This window comes from Ochotona princeps, chromosome 17 (assembly GCF_030435755.1).
Source record: "Ochotona princeps isolate mOchPri1 chromosome 17, mOchPri1.hap1, whole genome shotgun sequence".
In the NCBI taxonomy this organism is placed as follows: Eukaryota; Metazoa; Chordata; class Mammalia; order Lagomorpha; family Ochotonidae; genus Ochotona; species Ochotona princeps.
Window position 1 is genome coordinate 2,542,883 of NC_080848.1, and position 25,300 is coordinate 2,568,182.

At 60.6% G+C, this 25,300-nt stretch overlaps 1 protein-coding gene across 4 annotated transcripts in view; it reads right to left on the minus strand.

The window, feature by feature from the left end:
* SEPTIN9 (septin 9) overlaps positions 1–25,300 on the minus strand; it is a 104,574-nt gene that overhangs the window by 23,680 nt on the left and 55,594 nt on the right. For all 4 annotated transcript variants that reach the window (XM_058675355.1, XM_058675356.1, XM_058675357.1 and 1 more), the window contains one exon: positions 19,685–20,320. In XM_058675355.1, the coding sequence (XP_058531338.1) occupies positions 19,685–20,320 (636 nt within the window). The remainder of the gene's footprint in view (positions 1–19,684; positions 20,321–25,300) is intronic.

Sequence of the window (25,300 nt, forward strand, 5' to 3'; positions counted from 1 at the left end):
CTGCAACTGAGCCCTGCGCAAATGCGGGCCGCCAAGAAGGCAGGGTTTGGAGCCGAACAGGGAACAGCTTGGAGCTGTGGGGAGCTGAGGTTTGGCGGCTGGTGGTGGGTGGTGGGAGAAGAAAATGCAGGGCGTTCCTGGGCTTTTCGGGGAAGTGGGCTGGGTGAAACTCTGCAGGCAGCAGCCACAGGTGGGCTGACGTGATGGCACTGCGTGTGAGAGCGCCAGCTGGAGTCCTGGCCGCTCGGCTCTCATCTAGCTCCCTGCTAATGGCCTTGGGGAAGCCTGAGAAAAGGACTTCAGAGAGCCAAGGGGCCCCTGGCCCACTGAGGGACGGGGCAGGGGTGGGGCTAGGGCAGGGCAGGGATGGGATGGGATGGGGTTGCTACTGAATGGCGTGGCAGCCTGGAGGCCACAGGGGCAGGGTTAAACTCCCCAGAGCGGCAGGGGCAATTTCTTTTAACCTGCAGAGCCCTGTGGCCATTCCCTGTTCCCTCTCCAGCAGCAGAGCTTGGGGGAAGGCAGAGGAGGAGCTTCAGGCACTTCAAGTCCCTGGACAGACCTTTAAAGGCACAGGAGGAAGGCGAGGTGGGGCTAAGTTCACCAGCAGCACAGGTTCGAGTCCTGGCTGTTCCATTTCTGATTCAGCTCTCTGCTTAGGGCCTGGGAAGGCAACAGAGGATGCCTCAAGTACTTGGGCCCCTGCATCCCTGTGGGAGACCCAGAGGAAGCTCCTGGCTCCTGTGTCAGCCTAGACCAGCCCTGGCTGCTGCAGCCACCTGAGGAGTGAATCAGAGGGTAAAAGATCAAATAGATAAATCTACACTTAATCTTAGCCAAAAGGCTGAGAAGCGATAGATAGATAAATCTAAAAAAGAAAAGAAAATGGCCTTACAGCCAAGCGCAGGGTCAGGAAGTGCTGGACCCACTGCTGCTCCCCTGCTGGGCCACATCCCTCTGGCCAAGCCGAGGGGAGCCGAGGAGAGGTAGGTCACAGGCCGTCTGCCTGCTCTGGCGGCCATCAGAGGCCCTCGTGCTGTTCCACATGCATGGTTCTTCCTGTTCTGGCTCCACCTCACCAGGGAGGAAAGGAGACGCCGGGAAGCCTGCAGGTGCTCCCTGCACTTCAGCGAGGGGCTGTGGGGAGGGGCAAGGCTGCCAGGCTCCCAGCTCTGGCCCCCAAGCCCAGCATCCTGCTGACAAAGAAGTACCCACAGCGGAGTGAGCCCCGGATGGGGTTCCGGCCTCTGCCTCAGCTGGGCCCAGCAGCAACTGGCAGATAGAGGAGTCTCTCTCTTTGCCTCTTAATGCCTTTTCAAGACACATTTTATCCTTCATGGAAACACAAAGTTACAACAGAGAGAGAAGGGAGAGACAGTGAGAAAGCAGAGATCTTCCATCTGTTGGTTCACTCTCCAAATGGCCGCAGCGGCCGGAGCTGGTCTGGTCTGAAGCCAGGAGCCTCCTCCAGGCCTCCCGGGGTCCACGCACTTTGGCCAACCCCTGTAGCCTTCCCAGGTGCTTTAGCAGGGAGTGGGACAATAGAGTAAGGCCTTGGGGCCAGGCCCTCCGTACTGCGCGTGGTGTTTAGGCAGGTTGTCAGCAACCTCAGTGTGCTCCCTGTACTGGGTGCCTCCACCACGTGCCCTCACACAACCCCTCGGGCATGGGCATCTCGGAGGGTCCTCCTACAGCCGATCCCCCGTCCCAGGTCCAGGTCCCGGCTGGGATGTGGCTGTCGTGCACAGAGGGGACGAGGCAATGTGGCCACAGCACCCCCTGCCGTCTTCTATAACCATGGAACCTGAGAACTGGCCTCACCTTCAGCTCCCCCTGGAAGCCTTCCAGGGGGCGGCACATGAACGCAGGGTCACAGCCTCCACCCTGCTCCTCCCCATGGTACTGTAGGCTGGCAGCCCTCAGCACCACTCCTGGGTACCCCTGGGGTTCACCCAGGTTGCCCCAGACAGGCAGTGGCTGGAGCCATTTGGCAGCCTGCTGACCACAGACTTAGGAGAACAGAGTAGCCACACCCTCCCCAGGGCTGAGGTACCTCCTTAGCACCCCCTTCTGTGGGTCCCCCAAGAACACAGGGAGCCACTTCCCCGTGGGAGGTCCCCGGGGTGGGGCAGGGTCAGACCAACAGTATCTGCGAGGCCCAGGAGGCACCAACAGGAGGAGTGCCGATGGACCGGGGACGGCAGCCTGGCCCCGCTTGGCCTGCTGGGCAGCCTTGGGGAAGTCCCTGTGCCTCTGGACTTGTCCCCGCCTCAGTCAACTGGGGGGCGGACCCTGGGGGGCAGCACCCCCAGCTCTGCGGAGCCTCCAGGCCCACCCATACCCTGTCCCCAGACTGCTGCCCTGGCGCCCCCTGGCGGCTGCGCCTGGCCCTTCTGCCGGCCCATGCAGCACCACAGGAGGCCGTAGGTGGCAGGGGCCAGGGGCCAGGCTGCTCCCTCCAGCAGGGCCCACTTCCTGGCGCAGGGTCTCAGGGCAGGGCCGGCTCCCCCACTGGTGGAAGGGAGGGGCTTGAGCTGACACCCCCGCCTCGCTGGCTGCAGCCCAGGCCTGCTCCACCTCCTGGACCCAGCCCCCATGCCGTCTCCCGGGAGAAAGTGAGGGCTCTGCCAAATCCCCGTAATGAATCCCACACTCATCCCATCCTGGCTCGCTGAACAGCTGCACGGCAGACGCAGGCCCTGTGTGATGAGCTCCCGCACCCCCCACCCACCCCTTCCTGCCGAGATAAGGCCGCTTGTTCCTGCCCTTTCCCTGGGAGAGCAGGCAGGGGCCCGGAAGCGGGAGCCGCGGTTAACTCCTTCCTGCCCACCGGTGGCCAGCATCGGGCGAGCTGGACCCCAGCCCAACGGAAGGTGAGCGGCTCACTCGCTCGCTCTCTCTCACGCATACACACATACAGCACATCGCAGAATGCTCACTGGACTGTCCACAGGCTGCAGGGCCAGGGCCAGCTCCTGGGTGAGGGACCTAAGGCCAGTGGAGATCTGGCCTCCGCACACACACACCCCTGGGTGCCCTGCAGTGGTGAGGAGCTAAGGGAGTTGGGAGCCAGCGTCTAAACCAGCCCAGTGCCCGGGCGGCATGGCTGCAGCCACAAAAGCGGAACAGCAGAAGTGGAACAGCGTTGTTGCTGGGCAACTGGACCTTACACATGGTGCCTCAGCTGCGTGAGTCGGGGGATGCCCCACAGAGGGCCAGCTCACAAGGCCAGGTCCAGCACCTTGGACAAGCAGGCAGCACGGAAAACTCCCCGGGCCCTCCTGGTTGCAGCTCAGCATCTCCCATGTCAGTGAGGCACAGCATCAGGGTTTGGGAGGCCACAAGACTGCACTGGTAAGTCCCCAGAGCTCCTGGCCTGTCCCCAGGCCACAGGAGGACACAGCATGCAAGCATCTCACTGGCCACAGCCTGGCCCCAGGCAGCTGGCAACCCCAGCCCTGTCCCTCCAACCCTCGCCCCTCCTCCTGGCTCCTGGAAAGTGAGGCGATCATGGCCGTGGGACGTAGCTGTTGCTTCCGGTGAGGCCAGGCCAGGCGTGTGGGCTGGACAGAGAGCACCTGGGACACTGTCCATTCCTATTGCGGCCTGACACTCAGGTGCCACATGTCAGCTGGACAACAAACAGGCCAGGTGCCAGGAGCTCTGCACATGGCAGCTGGCCCCTCAAGCAGCCCACCCAGCCTCTTTTTCCCCAAACTCCAGAGCCTGCTCAGTGTGGGATGCCCTGTGCCTTACAGCAGAATCGAAATCCCCCTCAGAACTGCTTGGAGTTCTGTTTTAGATCTGCTGTTTCTCTTCTGTGGCTAGCAAATGTCACCAGGCCCCATCCCCACCCCCATCCCTGCACTGTCCCCTTCTTGGAGCCCAGGGAAGCTTCCAGAGCAGGACCACAGGGGGCAGCTCTGAGTCAGCAAGCCAGGGCACTGGTGGTGCCTAGCATCTTTTTCTTTTCTTTCTTTTTTTTTTAAGATTTATGTAAACATTTATCTGAAAGGCAGAGTGACAAATGGAGAGACAGAGATCTCCCAGGCAGTGCTTTACTCCCTAAATGGCCAGGCCTGAAGAAGGTGCCTGGAGCTCTGTCTGGGTCTCCCACATGGGTGGCAGGGCCTGAGCACCTGCAGGAACCTAACAGCCTTCCCAGCGCACCAGCAGGCGCTGAAGCGGAGCAGCTGAGACTTGAAACTGTGTAGCTGGCTGCAGCTTAACCCGCTGGGCCCACATTTCCTTATCGCTTTCCTGAAAAGCCATTTTGTACTAAGTATACAGAAATTCACATCTGATCTCATTTCGTTTTTAAAAAGAAATTATTCGGGCCCGGCATGGTAGCCTAGCAGCTAAAGACCTCCCCTTGCACACGCAGGGATCCCATATGGGCACCGGTTCTAATCCCAGCGGGCCCGCCTCCCATCCAGCTCACTGCTTGTGGCCTGGGAAAGCAGTCAAGGATGGCCCAACCCATGCAGGAGACCGGGAAGAGGCTCCTGGCTCCAGATCGGCTCAGTTCCAGCCATTGCAGCTCACTTGGGGAGTGAATCATCGGATGGAAGATCTTCCTCTCTGTCTCTCCTCCTCTCTGTATACCTGACTTTCTAATAAAAATAAATAAATCTTAAAAAAAGAGAAAGTATTTGTATTAAGCTCACATGTGAGGGAAACATAGACAGGAGACCCCAAACATGACCAGTGCCTCTCACGTGGTGTAGAAGCCCCCCTGAGCAGGATATGGGTGTGGGGGCACTCCTGGGGCCCCAGCTGCGAGGTCACTTCCTTCCCCAGGCCAGGCATCCGTGACCACTGCAGCGAGCCTGGGGGGTCAGCCAGGAGCCTGGGGGGTCAGCCAGGGTTTGTGTCAACACTGCTCTACATGAGCCACTGCCAGGCGGGCATCGTGACAACCCCGGGCAGGTGTCGCAGGGAGGATAGGGACTTCCACCAGCCAAGTGCCCTCCAATGCTGCCAAGACCTCCACTGCCCCCTACTGAACAGCCATGGCTGGGGCGGAGGGAGGCTGCCTTCCACCCCCCCAAAAAACCCACAGAGGTGTGCTGGGAGAACGGCAACTTACAGGGCAGCCCGCCAGGACCAGCTCCCGTCCCTGCAGTGATGGTTCCCCTCCTCTGGTGCCTACTCCACCCACAGGTGAGAAGGTTGGCTGTGACCTCCTCTGCTGGGACCAACCCCCACGATGAGCCACATCAGAGCAAGCCCCAGAGGCCCCCTATCGGCTACCATCCACCAATCCCCACGGTCCTGTCCACAGGGTGCAGGGTGGGGGTGGAGGAGAAGAATCTTACAGAGGCTCTCCACCCAAAGGGCTAGTGTCTGCATCAGCCCTGCTGACTGAGCCCCTGGGTCGTCCTCCCCAAACGCCCACTGGTCCTGTCGAGTGCCCAGTGCCTTTTAGCCCGTGAACCATGGGTTCCAGCAAGGAAACTGTCCCCAAACAGGTCCCCCAACCACAGCCCAAAAACTGAAAAGCATCTTTAGGGCCGCCTGGCCTCTCCCGGGTCCACCAGGAGAGGTACACAGCCTGTGTGGCCACTGCCACAGCTCACAGCCTGGGTCTGCCAGGCAGCCCCTGGGAGCCAGCAGGCAGTGAGGCGTGGGTGCTCACGGCATTGGCACAGTCTCCCCAACCCCCCTTGGAGAGCTGGCTTTGGCCACAGGAGACTCAAACAGGCTCATCCCTAAGCAGGTGCAGGGCAGAGAGGGCTACCAGGACAGCTTACTCTGGGGGCACAGAGGGGCCGTTCCCCCTTAGCCGCGAGGGCCTTCGTGGATGCTGCAGCCACGCTTGCCCCAGGCCTAGGCTCACACAGTAACTTTGTAAGCTAGGCTCAGTCAGCAAGTTAACAACAGTCATAAGCAAAGGAAAACGGGTGTTACAACTTCCTGGAGCAGAAGTTCCGGACTCAGTGAGGTCTTACTCCTCAAAGAGCCAAGATCAGCCGACGAGCGAGCGCACTGAGCTGAAACCACAGAAATCAGAACGGGGGAAGGGGCGACTCCCCGATTCAGCTTCCTAGGTCACCTGTGACACAGCGTATTAAGCCACTGCATGCAAGGTCAGTGTTCCGAAGCCCAGCACTGGTCCGATCCAGCTCCCTCCTGATGCACCTGGGAGAGCAGCAGAGAATGGCCTGTGTGCGTGGGCCCTGCCACCCACGTGGGAGACCTAGACGGAATTCCAGCTCCTGGCTTTGACCTGGCTTAACCCTGGTCATTCAGGCCTTTTGGGCAGTGAACCAATGGACAAAGACCCCTCTCTCTCTGCTCTTTAAATAAATAAAATTAAACTTCAATAGATGCTGGTCCAAAAGGCCCTCTCCTCTGACTGTCCCAGGCTCCCAACAGCTTCCTGCATTGTGGCCCGAGGGCAGCACCCTGACCACTCTGGGCCACGAGGTGAGGACACAGCAACACAGCCTCCTGCAGTGGACCTGGGGGCCTTGTGGGCATGGCTGACACCTGCCCAGCTCGTGACACAGGCCACAAGGATGCCGAGTGTTCCAGAAGGTGCCAAAGTCACACCTGGGTGACAACCAGACCCCAAGTGCACAGGGCTCAGAGCCCACACTCTGGACCGTGACTCTCATGGCGTCGGCTGGGCCTCTGGGGGCCCATCCTTTCTTTCCCTAAAATTCTGCCTTTCCAATAAAAAATACATTTTTTTTAAAGATTGTTTTTTTATTGGAAAGGCAAAGTTACAGAAAGAAGGAGACACAGAGAAAGATTTTCCATCTGTTGATTCACTCCCCAAATGGCCGAGATGGCCAGAGCTGAGCCAATCTGAAGCCAGGATCCAGGAGCCTCTTCCAGGTCTCCCACATGGGTACGGGGTCTCAAGGCTTTGGGCCATCCTCCACTGCTTTCCCAGGCTATAAACAGAGAGCTGGATGAGAAATGGAAAAGCCGGGACTTGAACCAGCACCTATTCGGGATATTGGCGCTTGCAGGTGGAAGATTAGCCACTTGAGCCATGGTACTGGACCAAAAATTAACTGAATAAAACAAAACAAAGAAGAAGAACCACCTCTTCAAGTACTCAGGACGTGGTGAGGCTGCGAGTGACCAGATTCCCCACTCAGAAGTTGCCTAGCAGGGCGGCACCTAGCACAGCATTTCCAGCGAGTGCTTGCAAATGCCGGGGTCAAGTTCCGCCTCCACCGCCAGTGCCAACTCCCAGCTAACGTGCCTGGGAAAAGCAGAGGGAGACAGCTCAAGTGCTTGGGTCCCTGCCACCCACGTGGGGACCCAGAGGCAGCTCCTGGCTCCTGGCCCAGCTCCAGCTGTGTGGGCATTTGGGGAGCAGACCAGCAGATGGCAGTGTGCCCTCCCCCTGGTGCCCAGGCTGGCAGCCAGCTCCAAGGCAGGACAGCCCAGGCAGAGGGACGGCCTGCAGGGACCCAGGACCCTATTTGGAAGTGGCATCTCCAGGACTCCCAAGTGTGCATGAAGGATGACTGCCAAACTCCGGAGGCCCCGCATGGGGTGGGGATGGCGGGTGCAGTGCCCGCATTGGAGAGGCTGGGGGCTGGTGCTGGCTGGGGTGACTCCCACCAGGGTCCAGCACCCTGCTCTCTGGCCACACCCACGCCCCCAGCCCTCCACCTGCAGCTTCCTGGGTCTCCTACCAGTTCCCCCATCCCTTATGGCCTGGCTACACCAGGGCCACGCAGCCAGCATCAGGCACGACTGGGCCACCTTCAGTCATCTCACATGGCACATGGCTTTGTTCCAGGAGCAGAAGCTAAACACTGAGGCACACACAGGTGGGTGATGTAGGGGTTTCCCCTTCTTAGCTCCCTACAAAACGTGCAGGTCACCAGTGTAAGCACAGGAGGCCACACGGTCAGGTTACCCCATGGGCCTGTGCAGCCTGCAGGTGCGGGTCAAGGGCTGAGCAGCCAGCTTCCTGCGCTGCCCCTCAGCTGCACACCCAGCCTCCGGTTGGCGTACCCTCCTGGCCGCAGCTAGGCCCGTCTTCCCAGGCCTCAGGCCTACGGCTCTTGGCAGGGCCCAGGAGCAGCCTGAGGTGGCCCAGGAGCTGGACAGCGGCATGGCCACTTTGCACGCGGGAAAGGAGCCGTCCTACACGTAGTTGTGCGAGCTCACCGGCTCTGTACAAGTGCTGGTTATGTAGCCAGGAGTAGCACGGAGCCCACATGGGCAGGCATCTGGACCCCGACCCCGGCTGCCCCCAGTCCCTCCTTCCAAAGGCTGGGTCTGCATCTGCACTGAGGGGTCCAGTAAAGCCCCCTGTCCACCAGCACCCCAGTCCAGGCTCTCGGACCGTGCTTCTGAAACGCCCCTGGAAGCTGCCCCTCAGCCCAGTGCACAGCCACAAAGTGACTCAGAAGCAGCGAGATCCCATGTGGGGGTCACAGAGCTAACAACCATACAGGCCCCGCAGGCCGTCTGACTCAGGGGCCTATACGACTCAGGGCCCCAACAGCTCAGCAGTGGGTGAGCACCTCAGACCACCCTCAAGGGGCCCTGGGCTCTGGGTGATGGCCCCTGCCAGCCATGCGGCCTGAGGCTGGGTACCAAGCTCCCTCTCCCTAAGTCCAGCCCACAGCCCTCAAGTGTGCGCTAAGTGGTCACTTGTGATGAATGCAACACTTGGTCCCTCAGGCTGGTTCCAGAAGCAGACACACCCACTCGGCTAGGGGGAGGGGGAGGAGTACCCAGGCCCTTGTCCCTCCAAGGGACCTCCCCCAGCCACCTGCTTCTTGCCCCCTCCTTTGGACCTGCCCGACTCCAGGTCCCCTTCCCCGCCACCTTCTGACTCTCCTTTCATTCCTTCTCAAACACAAATAATTGAGGCCAAATGTGTCAGTGGCTCCCTGGAAAAGCTCCAGGAAGGGGCCCGCCCCGTGCAGGCCACGTGGTCGGGGAGGGGGTGGGGGAGGGGCAACCAGCAGCCCTAGCTCCCACTCCTACAAGAGGAAGCCACCCCTCCTGGGAGGTTCCTCCCCCATGTGGGGGGTAATATGTCCAGCAACAAGACCCCTGGCAGGGTCAGGAAGCAGGGTGAGGCGGGGTGGCCACCAGATGTCCCTATGGTGTACTCACAGCTCCGCAGGGTGCCCGGAGTGTGGGATCTCTGGCCCAGCCTCACAGGAGTCGGGGGAGAGGGGGCGGGACTCAGGACCGGCAGAGGCAGCCCTGCTAGGTTGCTGGCCGCAGAGCGACAGATGGCAGATGAGGGCTAGGGGCAGTGCAGTGGGGACAGGGCCGACCCCCTCTGGGGTCAGCTTCCCCATCGGCTGGCCTGACTACAGGCCTGGCTCCCTGGGGTGGGGAACGCTTTCCAGGGTCCACCTGCCCCCCACACCGCTCTCAGCTTTCTCCACCTCCAACCCCCAGCCAGAACTCTGCAGGCCTAGCATGGGGGTGGGGGTGGGGACCGGAAATGAGCAACCCTGACTACTGAACTCCCTGGAAGCCACCCCCACCCCCTCACTGCAGGCCAGGCTGTGCTGCCGGGCCCAAGGCAGTGGGAGAGATGGAGTCGCCCCAGCTTCTCTGATGTTCCCAGCAGCCTGGCACCCAGAAAGTGCTGGGCAACAGGGTCTCAGGACTGGGCTTGCCCACATCCCACTGGCCCCTGGCAGAGGCAGAGCGAACTCTAGGGAAAGAATGGGTCTTCCCCCTCTGCCACACGCAGTAACCCCCTCCTAAGCACAAGGAACAAAACCAGAGACAGGCCTAACAGCTCACATGGCCCTCCCCGGCAGGAGGGCACAGACCCGCCGCCCAGGTCCTGTGGGCCCCTCCCCAGCAGGAGGGCACAGACCCACGCCGCCCAGGTCCTGTGGGCCCCTCCGCGGCAGGAGGGCACAGACCCACGCCGCCCAGGTCCTGTGGGCCCCTCCCCGGCAGGAGGGCACAGACCCACGCCGCCCAGGTCCTGTGGGCCCCTCCCCGGCAGGAGGGCACAGACCCACGCCGCCCAGGTCCTGTGGGCTGGGCCTCAAGTGAGGGGCTGGGGGACGAGTGGAGCTCTCCTTTCTGACTGGGCTTCTCCTGCCTGTCTCAGGAGCCAGAAGGTCCCAGGCTCCCAAGCATCCAACCCAGGAGGGGGATTCCAGGAAGGGTCCCGCAGGGGCTCTGTGTTCACTCGGGGAGGCAGGGGCAGGGCTTCCCAGTCACCTGCCTCTCTGGGAGACCTGTGACAGCTGTGGGGTCAGGGAGGTGGCTGGCAAGCTTGGGGCCTTGGCCTTCTAGTCTGGGAAATGGGTGGGCAGGGGGCTCAGGAAAGCTGGTGTAAGGACAGTTCTTACTTTGCAGATACAGGGACCTGCCAACTATGTCACACATACACGTGATCACATACCCGGTCATGTTATACACACACATGATCGTGTTTATCTCACATACATGACCACATCTCTCTCTCACATACACACATCTAGGTCACACAGCCCCGAGGGTGGGGCCCCTGAGCTCAGGACCGCGGCCCCTCCCAACCAGGGACTGGCTTCTCCCAGCCAGGCACCCAAGAGTGACACGCGGGCTGCCTGCTCCCCTGACAGGGCCCTAGTCTTCAGCTCCTATACCCTGTGGGGTCAATGTGCAGCCCCCCATCACCGCGGTTTGCTCCTGTGTGTCACACACAGAGTACCAGCCCTCACCTTCCCGGGGTTACCAGATATCCTTTGTGTAGAGACGGGACCGGGGCTCCGACTGCCGCAGTGCGGGTTCTGGCCCTGTGGCTCTGGACCAGTCTGCCCGTCTGTGCCTGGGTCTCTGACCTGCCCAGTAGGACACATCCTTGGGGCTGCCATCCCAGCACCGGGAAGCTGTAGAGTGGGCCAGGGCAGTCACGCTCTTCTGTGCTTTAAGGGGGAGCAGAACTGGCATGGTCTTGCCACCTGCACCCCGCCATGACCAGGTCAGCTCCCAGTGGCAACTGGCCCTGGGCCATTCTGTCACGCACACAGCTGGTGCTGCCTTGGCCACCACAGCTTCTCGGGAGACGTCAGAGCTCCCAGGCTGCTTTGCCTCCCTCTGGAGTCTGGGAGGGTGGAGGTGGTGGGATGCCCATCCCTGCCTGTCCCACACCACTCAGAGGGGCTGTGCCCTGACCCGGTGCCAACCATGCAGCAACAAGTCCCCAGGGTGCCAGCTGCAAGAGCCTGTCACACAGGGAACACTGCTGTCTCGCCCCGCCCTCTGCACCACCTGCTGCAGCCAGGGTGCCCCCTCTGCAGGTGCTAGGTCAGGCCTCATCAGCCCCCTTCAACTAGGGCCAAAAGGAAGGCTTGGCAGGTGCAGGGCTAGGTCCTGTCTTCACATGTCCCGTCACTGATCATTGTGCGAGGTTGTTTTGTTTTGTTTCCTTGTTGCCTGACTTCCCCTGGGGCGTGTCCCTGAACCCTGCAACTTCCGGCAGATTGGTGAGCAGGGACCTCCCACTCTTTCCCTGGGAACTGCCATGCCCTGGCTCCCCACACACGCTCTCCTCAGCCCCCTGCCCAGGGCCCAGGCTGCTCCACCCCGTCCCACCCCTGTCCCTTGCTTGCCCTGTGCATCGTCTGAGCCCCACCAGCACACACAGACAAGCTTCCAGACCAGGCCTGGCACTTGGCGGCTCTCAACGTTTCTTGAATAAACAAACACTCTGGCGCGGGGTCTTCGCAGAAACCCTGCTCAACATTCTGCTTACACAGGGATGCTGGCTGTGTCCCAGGAGCCGCGTTCAGCCCAGCCCCATCCCGTGTGGCAGCCGGCAGGTCCCGCACGGCCGCTCGTGGCAACTGTCGCATAGGGAACGACTAGGATTTCCCTATTTGGATTTAATTTACATTGATTTTTAAATTAGATTTACTGGGGCCAGTGCAGTGTCATATCAAGCTAATCTTCCACCTGTAGCCCAGCATCCAATATGGGTGCCAGTTCGTATCCCTGCAAGCTCCCTGCTTCTGACCTGGGAAAGCAGCAGTGGATGGCCCAAGTGCTTGGGCCCCTGCAGCCCCGTGGGAGACCCGGAAGAAGCTCCTGGCTCCCGGCTTTGGGCCACTGCAGCCACCCACGGGATGAACCAGTGGATGGAAGATCCTTCTCCCGCTTCTTTCTCTCTCCATCTGTAATTCTTTGAAGCAAAATAAATAACTTTCAAATAAGATTTGCTTATTTATTTGAAAGTCAGGATTCCAGAAAAGAGAGAACCAATGATCTTGCATTCACTGGCTCATCCCCCGAGTGGCCACAACCAAAGCCAGCAGCCAGGAGCTTCCTCTGGGTCTCCAGCGCGGGTGGCAGGGACTCAGACACTTCGGGCATTCTTCACTGCTTTCCCTGGCGCATTAGCTGGAAGCTGGATCAAAAGTGGAGCAGCCAGGACATGACCAACACCCATATAGGAGGCCAGCACTGCAAGTGGTGGCTTCACCCACGACACTACAACACCCGCCTCTGACTTAATTTGAACAGCCAGGTTGGGGGTGACAACCCAGACATCAACAGTGAATGAGTGGGTAAACACAGTGGGGTCTGTGGGACGTTGTCCAGTGGTGCGTGGGAGAGGAACTGTGACACGGGCTACTATACAGTGCACCTTACAAACATGCCCAGCACAGTGGCCATACTACACATCCAGATACAAAACCACATGGCAGAGCTGGCAAAGGACAAGGTGTGGCTTGCTAAGCAGGTTGGTCTGCTTTGTAAGAAGAGTTTATTTTAAAAGGCAGAGTGACAGGGAGGGAGGAAGGAATAAGAGAGAGGGAGAGAGATCTATCCGCTGCTTCATTCCATCCAAAGCCACAACAGCTGAGGCTGGGCCGGCCGGGAGCTCTACCCCTCTACCCAGGGCCGCTGGCAGGCACAGCAACAGGGAACTGGACTGGAACCAGAGCTGCTGAGCCACGATGCCAGGTCCACAGGCTCGCCACTAGGCTACCGCGCCAGGCCCTGTGACCATCTTCTAAAAAGAGCTGTGGTGATGGGGGCCGCACAACACTGAGTGTGCTCAACAGCCAGGGCAGTCCTGTGTAGCAGGATGGGGGGTGCAAGGGAGCTGAGCTGCCCACCTGGCGCAGGCTGCAGGGCTGTGAGCCACATCTCAGCGATGCTGTTGGAAGGAACAGGAAGGAATTCCCTTCTGTGGAAGCAAAAGGCCAGCCAGCCGCAGCCAGCACCTCACCCTGCGGCTTTGTGGGAATCCTGTCCTGGCTCTGCGGGGGCTTCAAGTCCAAGACTCACAGCAGAGCGAGGCTCAGCTGGCCGGTGGATTCCCCAGAGATGGCTGTGTTGCTCTCAGCGCAGGGAGGAGACAAGCAATGCGTTCAATGGCTTCTGCTATGGGCAGTGCAACCCTCACGGCACGCGCGCACCTCTGCACCCACATGCAGCCCTGGGCCACGCCCACTCCAGGGACACACTGCACAAAGCCAGGCATATTGCAACCATAAGATCCCAGTTTATACAAACAAAACCCACAGAAGTACTAGAAGGAGGGTAAGTTAAGCCAGTACCAGCAACGCCAGCATCCCATATGGGCACTGGTTCGAATCCTGGTTACTCCATTTTCAATTCAGTTCCCTTCTAATATGTCTGGGAAGGCAGTGTCGGATGGCCCAAGTGGTTGGGCCCCTGCACCCATGCGGGAGACCTGGAAAAAGCTCCTGGCTTCTGATCAGCTCAGCTCCAGCTGTTACAGCCACTTGGGGGAGTGAACCAATGGATGGAAGATGTCTCACTCCCTCTCTGTAACTGTACTTCTCAAACAGAAACAAAGCAAAACAAAACCAAAAACACTTAAAAAGAATCAGTGCTAGAAGGCAAGATAGGTGGAATTTTCTAGAAGGTTTCTAAGCTAGACACGGACGCCACAGGTAAAAAAAAAAAAAACTGACAATATGAGCCTTGAACACTATGAAGAAAATCCTATAGGTGAGCCTCTCAGGGAACAACTGGGGGCAAACGCCAGCCCAGCTAGGACACAGGTTCTCAGACAAACCAGGGGCAGGCATCCGACATAGCAGCTAAGACGGCACTTGGGTATTAGAGGGCCTGGGCCAAGCCCAGTTCTGCTGCCAACTCTAGCTTCCTGCTGGCATGCACACGGGAGGCAGGAGAGGACCACCTACATGGGCACTCGGGTCTCAGTTACGGCTCCTGTCTTCAGCACGGCCGAGGCTCGGCTGCTGTAGGAGCCAGGTCTGGGTCTCCTGCATGGGTGCAGGGGCCCAAGCATGTGAGCCATCCTCTGCTGCTTTCCCTCACTGCTGTGGGGTGCGGGTGTTGCTGAGGGACGCAGAACTGCTGTGCTAAGCACCTGGTCACTTTGGGAACACAGGTCCACATTTTGTATGCACGTGTTCCTCTTCGACACAAAGTCCTCCCCTTAGGGCCAATCCCACAACCACAGACGTGTGCGTGTGTGCGTGTGTGCGCGCGCGCAGGGGTGTTCCACCAGGCTTCGCTGGTCACTGGCCCTAGTGGGCAGGTAGATCATGGCGGGGCTGTGTTGGTCTTGGACGCAGTTGTGAGAGGGACGCAGGTGGCTGAGTCCTCGTCCTGGAGATGGAGGTAGAATCTGGTTTTCAGAATACCAGCCCAGATCTCACCCACCAAGCGATCCTCATCCCAAAACCCACCAGATCCCGGGGTCCCCAGGATGGGGTGCTCATCTCTGCTGAGCCCTAAGTGACCAACACACACAGCACGCAGGGCCAATCACACACTGGGCCGCCCTCCCCACCGCTCCCCGCCCTGAAGGGGGGCAGCGAGAGAGATAGGCTGGCTTCTCCAAGGTCACCTGGTCTTTATCTTTTATTACCTGGCAATGGCCATGGGGCATGCAGGAAACCTAGAAGATCCTGGCTCCTGGCTTCAGATCAGCTGAGATCTGGCCATTAGGGCCACTAGGAGAGTCAATCAGTGGGATGGAAGATTAAATGTATCTTTCAAAAAATTACCATAAAGATGGGCCAGCGCAGTGGCCTAACAGCTAAAGTCCCCGCCTTGAAAGCACCAGGATCCCATATGGGCACTGGTTCTAATTCCGGAGGCCCTGCTTCCTACCCAGCTCCCTGCTTGTGGCTTGGGAAAGCAGTCGAGGATGGCCCAAAGCCTCGGGACCCTGCACCCACATGGGAGACCTGGAGGAAGCTCCTGGCTCCTGGCTTTGGATCGGCTCAGCTCCGGCCGTTGTGGCCACTTGGGGAGTGAATCACTAGACGGAAGAGCTTCCTCTCTGTCTCTCCACCTCTCTGCATATTGGACTTTGCAAAAATAAATAAATAAATCTTTTTTCTAAAAAAAAACTACAAAAAAGGAAAGAAAAAGGGCATCAGGGAAAGTGAGTGGTAGGAGGGAGAAGAGCCCACAGGGGCCAGCAGCGCCCAGGGGGACAGGACGGGACCTGGAGGGCCTGGAGGGCCCGGCACTGCGGACGGTGCTGCCCAGAATGTGGGTAGAGTCCCCAGCCTGGCAGGGACAGCACCTAACCCGCACTTCGCCCAGGGCAGTCTGGCACACCACGACCCGTGTCTGTGCAGCCTTGGCAGCCACTTGGGACAAGCAGCAGGGAGAACAGAACTGGGTCTCCGGGACCCTTTCTGGGTCCGAGCCGTGAACCAGGCCAGCCAGAAGGAGCGTCTTCCACCAGCTTGGTCAGGTGTGGTGCCATCACAGACAGGTCGCAGCCCCTCTGCAAGCCACTCAGTGGGTCCAGGGCCCACCTTGCTGCTGTCCTCAGAGTCTGGGACCCAGGAGGAGCTCCTGGCAGCAGCAGAGGGTAGGGCTGGGGACGACCAAGGCGGGGTGCTCAGCTCTGCTCTCCCAACCAAAAGGACTGTGTGTGTGGTTCTTTTCTTTTTTCTTTTTTTTTTTTTAAAGATCTATTCACTTATTTTGAGTTGCAAAGAGGGATCTTCCATTCACTGGGGTCACTTGCCAGATGGCCGCCAACAGCCAGCACTGGGCCAGACTGAAGCTTCTTTCAAGTCTCCCATGTGGGTTCAGGAGCCCAAGCACTTGGGCCATCCTCTGTTGTTTGTTGAGGCACAGCAGCAGGGAGCTGGATCGGAAGTGGAGCAGCTAGGACTCGAACTAGTGCCCATATGGCATGCTGGCATCACAGGCAGCAGCTTAACTTGCAACACCACAGCCCCAGCCCCTAGATCAACCAATCTCCTTTCATCCATGCTTCTACTCGGGCATCAGAGCCAACAGGGACCTGGGAGGTCTCATGCCCACGGCCCTCAGACATGCAGCCACAGGTGGCCCCACAGGTCACCCCACAGGGCTGTCAGCCAGAGCCATTTCAGGGCACCAGGCGGGAACCCTGAGTCTGTCCCTTCAGAGTAGAACACACCCAGGGGCGCATCTCCAGGGGCAGCGCGGGGGGGGGGGGGTACCCAGGTTCCGGGTAGTCGCCCTGCTGCAGGCAGAGCTCCATCACCCAAGGAGGTACCCAGAGGCGGGGCCTCACCCGCGTGACCAGGGCCCAGCCCACGCAGCCGCAGGGGGTGGAGCTGCATCCAGGCAGGCAGCTGCAGCCTCCAGGGCTCTATTTAAGGTATTCCACAGCTGCTGGTGCATTCCTGGGTCCCCTTGCTCTCCACAGAGCTGGCCCTGGCAGACAGCTGGGCTGCCGGTGGGTCATGGGTGGAGCTCTTGGTCCTGGGCCCAAAATGCAGGATCTGTTTTTGCTGCCCCCGAAAAATCCCACAGGACTTAGCCATGCCATCTGCAGGTGGGGGACCTCCTGCTGCAACCGTGGGGGCCAAAGGGCTCAGGGCAGCACCTGCAACTCTCCTTTTGGCTCCCTCACCAGACACCTGCCACATCCCACTGCCCACCTGCCACCAGGGAGTGGACCTTACAAGTGTACGCGTCCTATAAACTGAACAGGGAGCTCCACCAAGGGGCCCTTCCCCCTCCTCTCCCAGTCCCTCGGAGCCCCACCCAGAGTGTCTAGAACAATCCTGGCTGTGGGTGTGGGCCTGGCGCGGTCCCTGCACGGGCGGGTGCTTCCATCAGCCACAGCCTCTGCTTGGCTCCCCAGGGAGCCACGGGCTTGGATTACCACTCCCTACTTTGCAGACCACCTTCCCCCACCCGGGACCTAACACAGACAGGCCCCAGGGAATCTCTCAGGTCACACCTCACAGAAGAGAGCCATGCTGTCCACTGGGGCTTGAGGCCTGACCCCCCGCGCTTCCATGGGCAAGCAGGAGCATTTCCAGAACATTCGCAGAGAAATCTTGACTGGACCACATCCCCAGGTCGCCCCCCGCCCTGGCCAGGCCCACATGCAGCCCACGGCGGCGCCACAGAGCATCCGAGGCCCATCTGGGCACTGGAGTGTCCAAACAGTTGCAGGGCTCACCCCAAACACTCCCCCTACCCCACCATCCCTGCCTGGCTTGGCAGACTCAGCTTGGGAGGGACTGGGCTCTCAGAAGCACCCAGAGTGGCACGCACCCCCACCTTATAAGGCAGCCTCTGAGAGACTTGGCTGGGGACGCTGCATGGTCAGAGGGGTGGCTGCCAGGGACCTGAGCCAGCAGCCCGGCCTGTGGGTGCTGCTGCCCAGCCCCTCCCCAGGGGGTACCTACGGGGGGTGGGGGAGGAGGTGAGGCCGCACCCATCCACAGCCCAAGAAAGAAGTGGGGATGAAGGTCAGGGAGGGTGAGTTCAGGGACCCGTCCTCTAGTACAAGGGACTTGGAGAACCCCGCACGCATCTCAGATCTCACAGTCCCCACCCACACCCCACAGCCAGCTGGGTCCCCATCGCTCCTGAAAAAGGAAAAAGTCCAGTAGCGGGAAGGAGGCTCACACGCCAGTAACTCCCACGTGAGCAAACATGAGGGAGACAGAATACAGCCCAGGGGCCAGAGCGAGCAGGCTGCTCCACGCTCTCGGGAGGGCAGCAGGGCGCAGGGCTCCCAGGGGCGCCCAGAAGTCCACAAAGGAGGCAAGACACACAGGGCGGTGTGTGTCAGGGATGAAGAAGTGGGAGACCCCAAGGTGCAGGTGTGAGCTGGGCAGAGCCGGACCTAGGTGGGGCTGTACTGAGAGGACACAGGTAGCACCCACAGCCCTGGACCCAGACACATCCCAGCCCCAGGACCCAGCTCTTGGCCGCCCCTTCCCCCAGAACAACAGTGAGGCCTCAGATGCAAGAATGAGAGTGAACAGAGCGCCCCCAGGATGTGTGTCCCCAGGGCAGCCTCCTCGAGTGGGGCGATCTCCCTGCCCCAACCCCAGGGCCAGCACCACCTCCCCGTGGCCCCAACACAGCCCGAACACCGCATCCTGGGAGGGGTGCGACACGTCGGTTCTCCCAGGAAGGCACTGCACCACAGGCAGACCACGGTGGAAGAGACAACCCCACTGGCGCCAGGTCAGACACAAGTGCCTAAGCCACAGCGCACGGCGCACACGAGGAACGCTGATCCGTGCACCTCCACCTGTTCAGGGCCCCACACCCTCCCAGGGCCCAATTCCACCAACCACATCTCATCCAAATGGTATAAGCAGAAGAACTTGGAAGCAGAAACACGAGAATCCGAGAGCAGATGGCCACGTACACTCCATGCTGTCCAGCACAGCCAGAGGGCGGAAGCAGCCCACGTGCTGGCCAACATCTCGGCATCGGATGGAGTACCACGCAGCCTGACGAAGGAGCCTGCCACTGCGAGCACAGGCCTGCAGGACACTGCTCAGCGTGAAGAGCTGGAACCCCACTGACACCAAGGCCCCAGGGGATTCCAAATATTCCCAACAGAGAGCGCAGCAGAGGGCTGAGGAGGGGAGGGAAACAGAAACCAGAGTGTTGCGGCGACAGATGGAACCATTTCAGAGACGCAGGGTCATGGCAGCCACACAATCACGTGGATGTTTTCCATACACGGAGCCACACACTTGCAAACTCCTAAAACGGGAAGCAGGCATCCAGCCCCGCGCCCAAGATGGCTGCGTCCCACATATTTGCGTGCCCCTGTGCCCAGCTGATGTACGCACTGAGGGGCAGCAGGCGACACTCTATGGAGGAGATCCCTGCAAACACTCCAGCTCCAGACTGAAGGCCCCGAGAACAATGTGGAGCCCTTCGCTTGCCCCCTCCAGTGCCCCTCTGGCTGGCCATCAGGGGCTCCTTCCAGGGACTCTGAGTACACCAGTGTCCACAGCCCAAGGCAATCCCCGTGCTTTCTGGTCTGCTCACTGCCACCCCTGTGAAGAGGGAGGCCCCAGTACACAGCCAGGAGGGGTACAGCCCCTTCCTTCCCTGCCTGAGTCCCTTCCAGGTAGCCTTCAATACCTCTCCAGCCAGGACAGCCCCTGGGCGGGTGAGCTGCTCTGCCCAGGGGCCTCCTCCCACCCATGGGTCTGCACACCAGCCAGCTGGGTTCCTGCAGGACACCCAATTCTTCAAGCTGGGTGCTCATGGCCCGCCCAACACCGCCGAGGTCTAACTAGGACTCGCTGACCAGTCAAGAGAACCCTGCAGCCCAAGACCCTTTGCAAAGCTTTCCTGGCATGCCCCTTGGTGTCACCACCTGCTCAGAGCTTCGATACCCAGCCCTGTCGGCCGGTCCCTCCCACACCCAGGCCATCAAGGAAGACTGTGTGTGTGTGTGGTGTGTGTGTGGTTTGTGTGTGCCTGTACACGTGCACGCGGACACATGCTGGCCACTCACCCTCCGGGTTCCTGGGTGGGGCCTCAGCCACAGGGGGCTGGGGCTTTGGCTCCAGCCTGCTTTGCAGCGGAGACCCAGGGGCAGGCTCTGAATTCTCCAGGATCTGGGGCGGAACGGGGGATGTGGGTGCCTCTGCTGGCTTGGGCACCTGAATCTCGACCCTCTTGGGGGCCACGTCAGTGTCGGGGATCTTGGAGGCAGGGGGCTCCATCCTGCGGTGGGCAGGCTCCTGGGGCTTGACGAGGGTGATTTCCGTTCTCCGTGGGGCAGGCTCCGGTGTCTTGTGGCCCAGTGCCTCAGCCCGCTTGAGCCCGAAGCGGGCCGGCCCGGTGGCCACAGCGACACTGGAGTTCTCCACCTGCTTGGATGAGATGTCGATGGAGAGCTCAGTGCGCCGTGACACGGGCTCCGCGGCCTTGGGCCCCGACAGCTCCACCCTCCGCAGGGAAGGCTTGGGCGAGCGCTGGCTCAGGGCGTCTCCATGGCGGGCTCCCGGCTCCGAGTTCTTCACGCCCAGGTCCTGGAACTTCTGGGTGGAGCTGGCCACGGTGGCCCGGAGCAGGGGCGTCTGGACCCTCCGGGGTGGGGTGGAGTTGGGTGTCTCGACCTCCTCAACCTCAAATGATCTTTTCAAGGCTGAAAAAGAGAGGAGGTCGTGGTGAGTGGTCAGCCAGCTGGTGGACACCCCAGGGTGCTGCCTGGATGTGCAACGAGGGCCCAAGGGAACTCCCTCCCTTCTATGGGACATGGAGCAGCCTGAGGCCAGGGCCAGGGAGGACAGCACGGCCTCCCCTCACCACACCCGCAGCAGACTCTGAGTCCAGGCAGCCTTCGATCTGCCCTCACCCTTCCCGGCTTCTTCGCCCCTCACATCCACTCAAGGCCGCCGCCAGCCAGGCCCCAGAGACAACCACCACCCCACCCATCAGAACCACCGCAGCAATGACTGACAGCTGTCACTGGGGCCCTGCTTTGTGTCCAGTCACATCTGTGCCTGCGTCATTCTCCACTCCCTACTGTCCCATCACAGTGGGCACCCAAAGCAGGGAGAGGGGCAACCACGAATTACCAGACACAGTCAGGGGGCCAGCCTGGTGGCACAGCAGGCAAAGCTGCCACCTGTGACGATGGCATCCATATGGGCACTGGTTCACATCCCAGCTGCCCTACTTCTGATCCAGCTCCATTTACAGCATGATAAAGCAGCAGAGGTGGCCCAAGTACTTGGGCCCTGTACCCACATTGGGGGACCTGGAGGAAGCTCTCTGTTCCTGGCTTTGGAGCAGCCCAGCTGTGGCCGTCGCAATCATTTTAGGAGTGAACCAGCAAATGAAAGATCTGCCTGTCTCTCCTCTCTCTCTGCCTTTCAAATAAACAAAATAGACATTTAAAAGAAAGAGAGAGAGGCAGAGCCAGACAGTGGTGCTCACTCCTACCACCTCACTGTCTGGACCCTGACCAGGCTGTACTCAGAGGCACTGTCTGGACCCTGACCCAGGCTGTACTCAGAAGCCCCACCTCGTCCGCACTCTCCAGAACTCCCAGGCACGCACCCCTCCCCACTCACACACACATACCCTGGAGCACAGTGTCCCCACCCAGCCACGCTGCCATCCCTGCCTGATCACACCCCCAACCCCCACCCAGGCAGCGCCCTGCCCGCAGTCCCGACAACCACAAGCCAATGAAAACCAGCTGTGCGCTCCCACAGCGCGAGCAGGCAGGGCCCACGTGGCAGGGTCCTTCCCAGCTCGTCCCCAGCCAAGACCTCATTCTTCCCTCTGCCAAGAGACCAGAGGCTGGGCAGCCAAGGGGCAGGTGGCAGGCAGAGGGTAGAAGATCCCCAAGATGCTTATCTGGACTTGGCACCCCTGGAGGTCCCTCTAAGCCCTTGATACTGTCCTTTGGCAAACATAGGATGGGACAAAGTCCCTCACCTTTCCCCAAGGCTATGGCGTGGCAGAGACAACCAGGCAGGGAGTCACCACTTGCCAGGACCACAGTGACTGCCCAGTGCCCCCTGAAGCCTGCACCCTGAGGCCAGTGGGAAGAGCTGCTGGGCACGCTGGGCATGCCCACCCTGTTCCTGCTGGGTCCTGAGCAAGGAGGGCTCCAGCCCCCACACCCACACCCGTCCCTTCCTGGATTCACAGCCCTTCCCTGCCCCCAGCCCACACGGTGGGAGACATCCCAGGGGAGTTAACACTGCCAAGCTTTACCGGGAATGTTCGCCAGTGACGAGTGGCGGTCTCCAAGGCAGGGTTTGCAGACGGAGCTCTGGGCACAGCCACCTCGCCCAGAGTTCCCAGCAGCAACAGCAAGACAGGGTCCTCGGGCACGCCCCCATCCCCACTCCAGAGCCTGCACTCCCAGGCAGTCCCCTCGCCTTCCCAGCAAGGAGCCCTCCCCCCCGCCCCACAGTGGGGAGCAGGTGTTTCCACGTGACTCATCGCCCCCGCCCCACCCAAGCAGCCAGCCAGATGGACCCTGAGCGTGTCAGCTGGCAGCCGCACTGGCAGGAGTGAGTGGTCTTCTGTGGCAGCACTGGGCAGCTGCCTCCTCTGTCTATAGGGAATTGACACAGCCGGGGGACACATGCAGGTGTGTATGGAGGGTCCCCACCAGCCCCAAAGCTGGGAGGAGGCCCAGGGGCCACCCCCACCTCACTGGCCTCAGCAATCAGCTCCTCTCCCAGGGAGGCGGTCAGAGGCGGAGAGAGGACAGCACAAGAATCACGGTCACGGTCAGCGTGGTCACTGGCCTCCCATTTCTTGACAAGGGAACATACTGAGACACGGCATACAGCAGGTGTGCAAGATCTGAATCTCACGACCCTCAGGTGGCGGGACTGCGACGGCGGTGGCTGTTCCTCTCTGGCAGGCACTGCTACCAGCACCACCCAGAGGCCACAGCAATCAGCTTATACAAAGCTAGAGGGAGGGGGCATGAGTCCCTCGGCCCCTGGCCCTCCCCCCACGGCACCCCCACTCTGTCCCTGGAAACATTTTCAGGTCCCCTTCTGCTCCGAGACTCAGGACAGGAGGGCAGACCCACCCCTAAGCAGCAGTGACCTCCAGTCCCAGGGATAGCCACGCCCCCTCGCCTGCAGTGCCCACCGGGGCTGAGCCCCAGTGGCCAGCAGCTTAGGGAGGAATGCATGCCGCACAAGGAGCCATTGTTTAGGCTGCCTGCAAGACTCTCCCGGCCCCTGAAACCAAAGGGGAGCACTTCCCGGTGCAACGCTGGGGCTCAGGGTCCCGGCTCTAGCCTGGGACAAGTGAAAAGACCAAGGTGAAAACAAACCCATGTATGGCTCCCACAGGAGGTCCCCTGCTCCCCCAACACACACTGCAGCTGCAGCTTGGGGTCAAGCTCTGGCGCCAGGAATGCCGGTCAAGCCAGTCTCCTGCTGTAGCAGCAGGGAGGCAGCAATGGGCAGCTTGGCCCTGGACCAACAGGGCTGCCCCAGCACCGGGTCAGGGGCTGGGGAGCCCAAGCAATCGGCACCAAGGAGATCCCTGCTTGCTCCCTGCTCTGTGAACACAGGGAACCCTTCCGCTCCAAGACTCAGGACAGGAGGGCAGACCCGGCCCTAAGCAGCAGTGACCTCCAGTCCCAGGGAGAGCCACGCCCCCTGGGCCCACCTCCCTCACCGCTCTCAGGACCTGGTCCTGGCACCGACATTGGCCCAGAGAAGGAGCTGTCAGGTGGCCAGGCCTGGCTGTGGGGACTCCTGTCCCTTCTTCCCGGAAATGATGGCAGCTCCATCTACCGCAGCAAGTAATCCCGACCTAGTGGGCAAATCCTTCAAAGGCAAGGGGCCTGGCTACCACCACCACAGCAGCAGGACCGGGTCTGGGGACATCCAGAGGCCACAGGGCAATGGTTGGAGAACAGCTGTGCTCTCCACACCGTGTGCCTGGCTTCAGGGATGGCAGCAAGTTCCACGGGCACAGAACACTTCTTGGTGCCTTGGCACCCTACCTCTCGCAGTGTCACCTGTAGCTGTTGGCACAAGGGGGCATCTGGGACAGGCCCTGCACGCAGCAGTCACCCTGTGGGAGGGACAGTCACCCTGTGGTGGGTGTACACACTGGCAGGTGTGGCCTGTCTACCTCTGCCATCTGCCCAGGGCTTAGCCTGGTGCCCGTGCCTGGCAGGCAGAAAGAGCCAACAGCTGTACTCCCAGGGGCAGGATCTGCAGTCCCCCAGGCCAGGGACTGCTGGGTGGGACCGAGGAAGATGGTCTTGGGACCTGGTAGTACACAGAGGACCACGTAGCTGCTGATGGGGCGGGCACTGCTTGCAGGAAGCAAAACAGCCCAAAAGGAAGCACTTAAAAATAGATGCTTGGAGCGGTGGGGGGTGAGGGGGTCCGGTGGGTCAGCAGGCAACAGAGGAAAAAGGCAAAAGCTTGAAGGAGAGGAGGCTCCCCTCCTCGGAGGGCCCCCGGCCACAGCCTCCACACACCTGGGAGGGCTTGGGCAGACAGAGCAAGGACTCGCTCACCTCTCCCTCTCTGGCAAGCCTGCAGAGGGCTGGGCAGTGGCAGGTGAACAAACTGTCTCCAGCACCGGCCTCTTCTGTCCAGGGCTCCAGTTCAAGAAGGGGAGGCCAGGGTGGTAAAGGGCTCTAGCCAGTCCAGGCTAGCCTGAGGCTGAGAGTCACACACACACACACACACACACACACACACACACAGGCTGAGGGTTACACTGCATCTCAAAGCCTACCACAAGCTACCCAGGGGTCCATCTAGGTTCCCAAAGTTAGGAGCAAGTGGCTGAACCATCCCCCCAGAACCATGTGCAGGGGCAGAGGACCAGACACGACGTCCTTGAGAATACTGTCCGGGCTGGTGGCCCTAAGAACACTGCCCTTGTCACGGGCACTGGCGGGTGGGGGTTATCTCTAGAGCCAGGGCAACTTGTCCAGCCAAGGCAAGCCTGGGGCCTCCTGCCCTCCAGTGGGAGGAGGCCTCTGCTTGGGTACTGGAAGGACGCTTTCTTCCCTCCGTCACAGGTGCCCCAGGGCTCCTGTTCATCTTGGAATGACCAGACCCAGCTCCTACCCGGTGACTGGATTTCCCAGATCGTCCAGCAAGCCCCTAGTAGGGACCTCTGCGCAGCCTCGGGCACAGCTGCCCACCACATTCCTTCCAGACTCGGAGTGCCAGCAGCCAGCCCTTGGGCCCCATGCCTCCTGTTCCCCTGAAGAAAGCCCTCGGGCCACCTCGCAGCAAGTAGAGTCTGACCCCACCAGAGGCACGAGGCATGGGCGTGCCCAGCCAACAGGATTCCAGAATGGCAGGTCTCAGTTCCAACTCTGGGGCCAGGCGTTTGGCGCGGAGGCTAAACCACCAAATGGAACGTTCATGTCCCATTTCAGAGGACGTGGGTTCCATTCCCAGCTCCTGCACACCTGGAAGGCAGCAGGCGGCAGCACAGCACGTGGGTCCTTGCCACCCACGTGGGAGACCCAGCCCAGCCAAAGCTGGGGACGGACCAGTGGATGGAATATCTCGCTCTGCCTTGGAATATGCAAATGCTCCTTTTCAGAGGCAATGAACAAGCCACCACTTGGCACCAGGACCTCGCAGGAGGCCTGAGGGGCTCA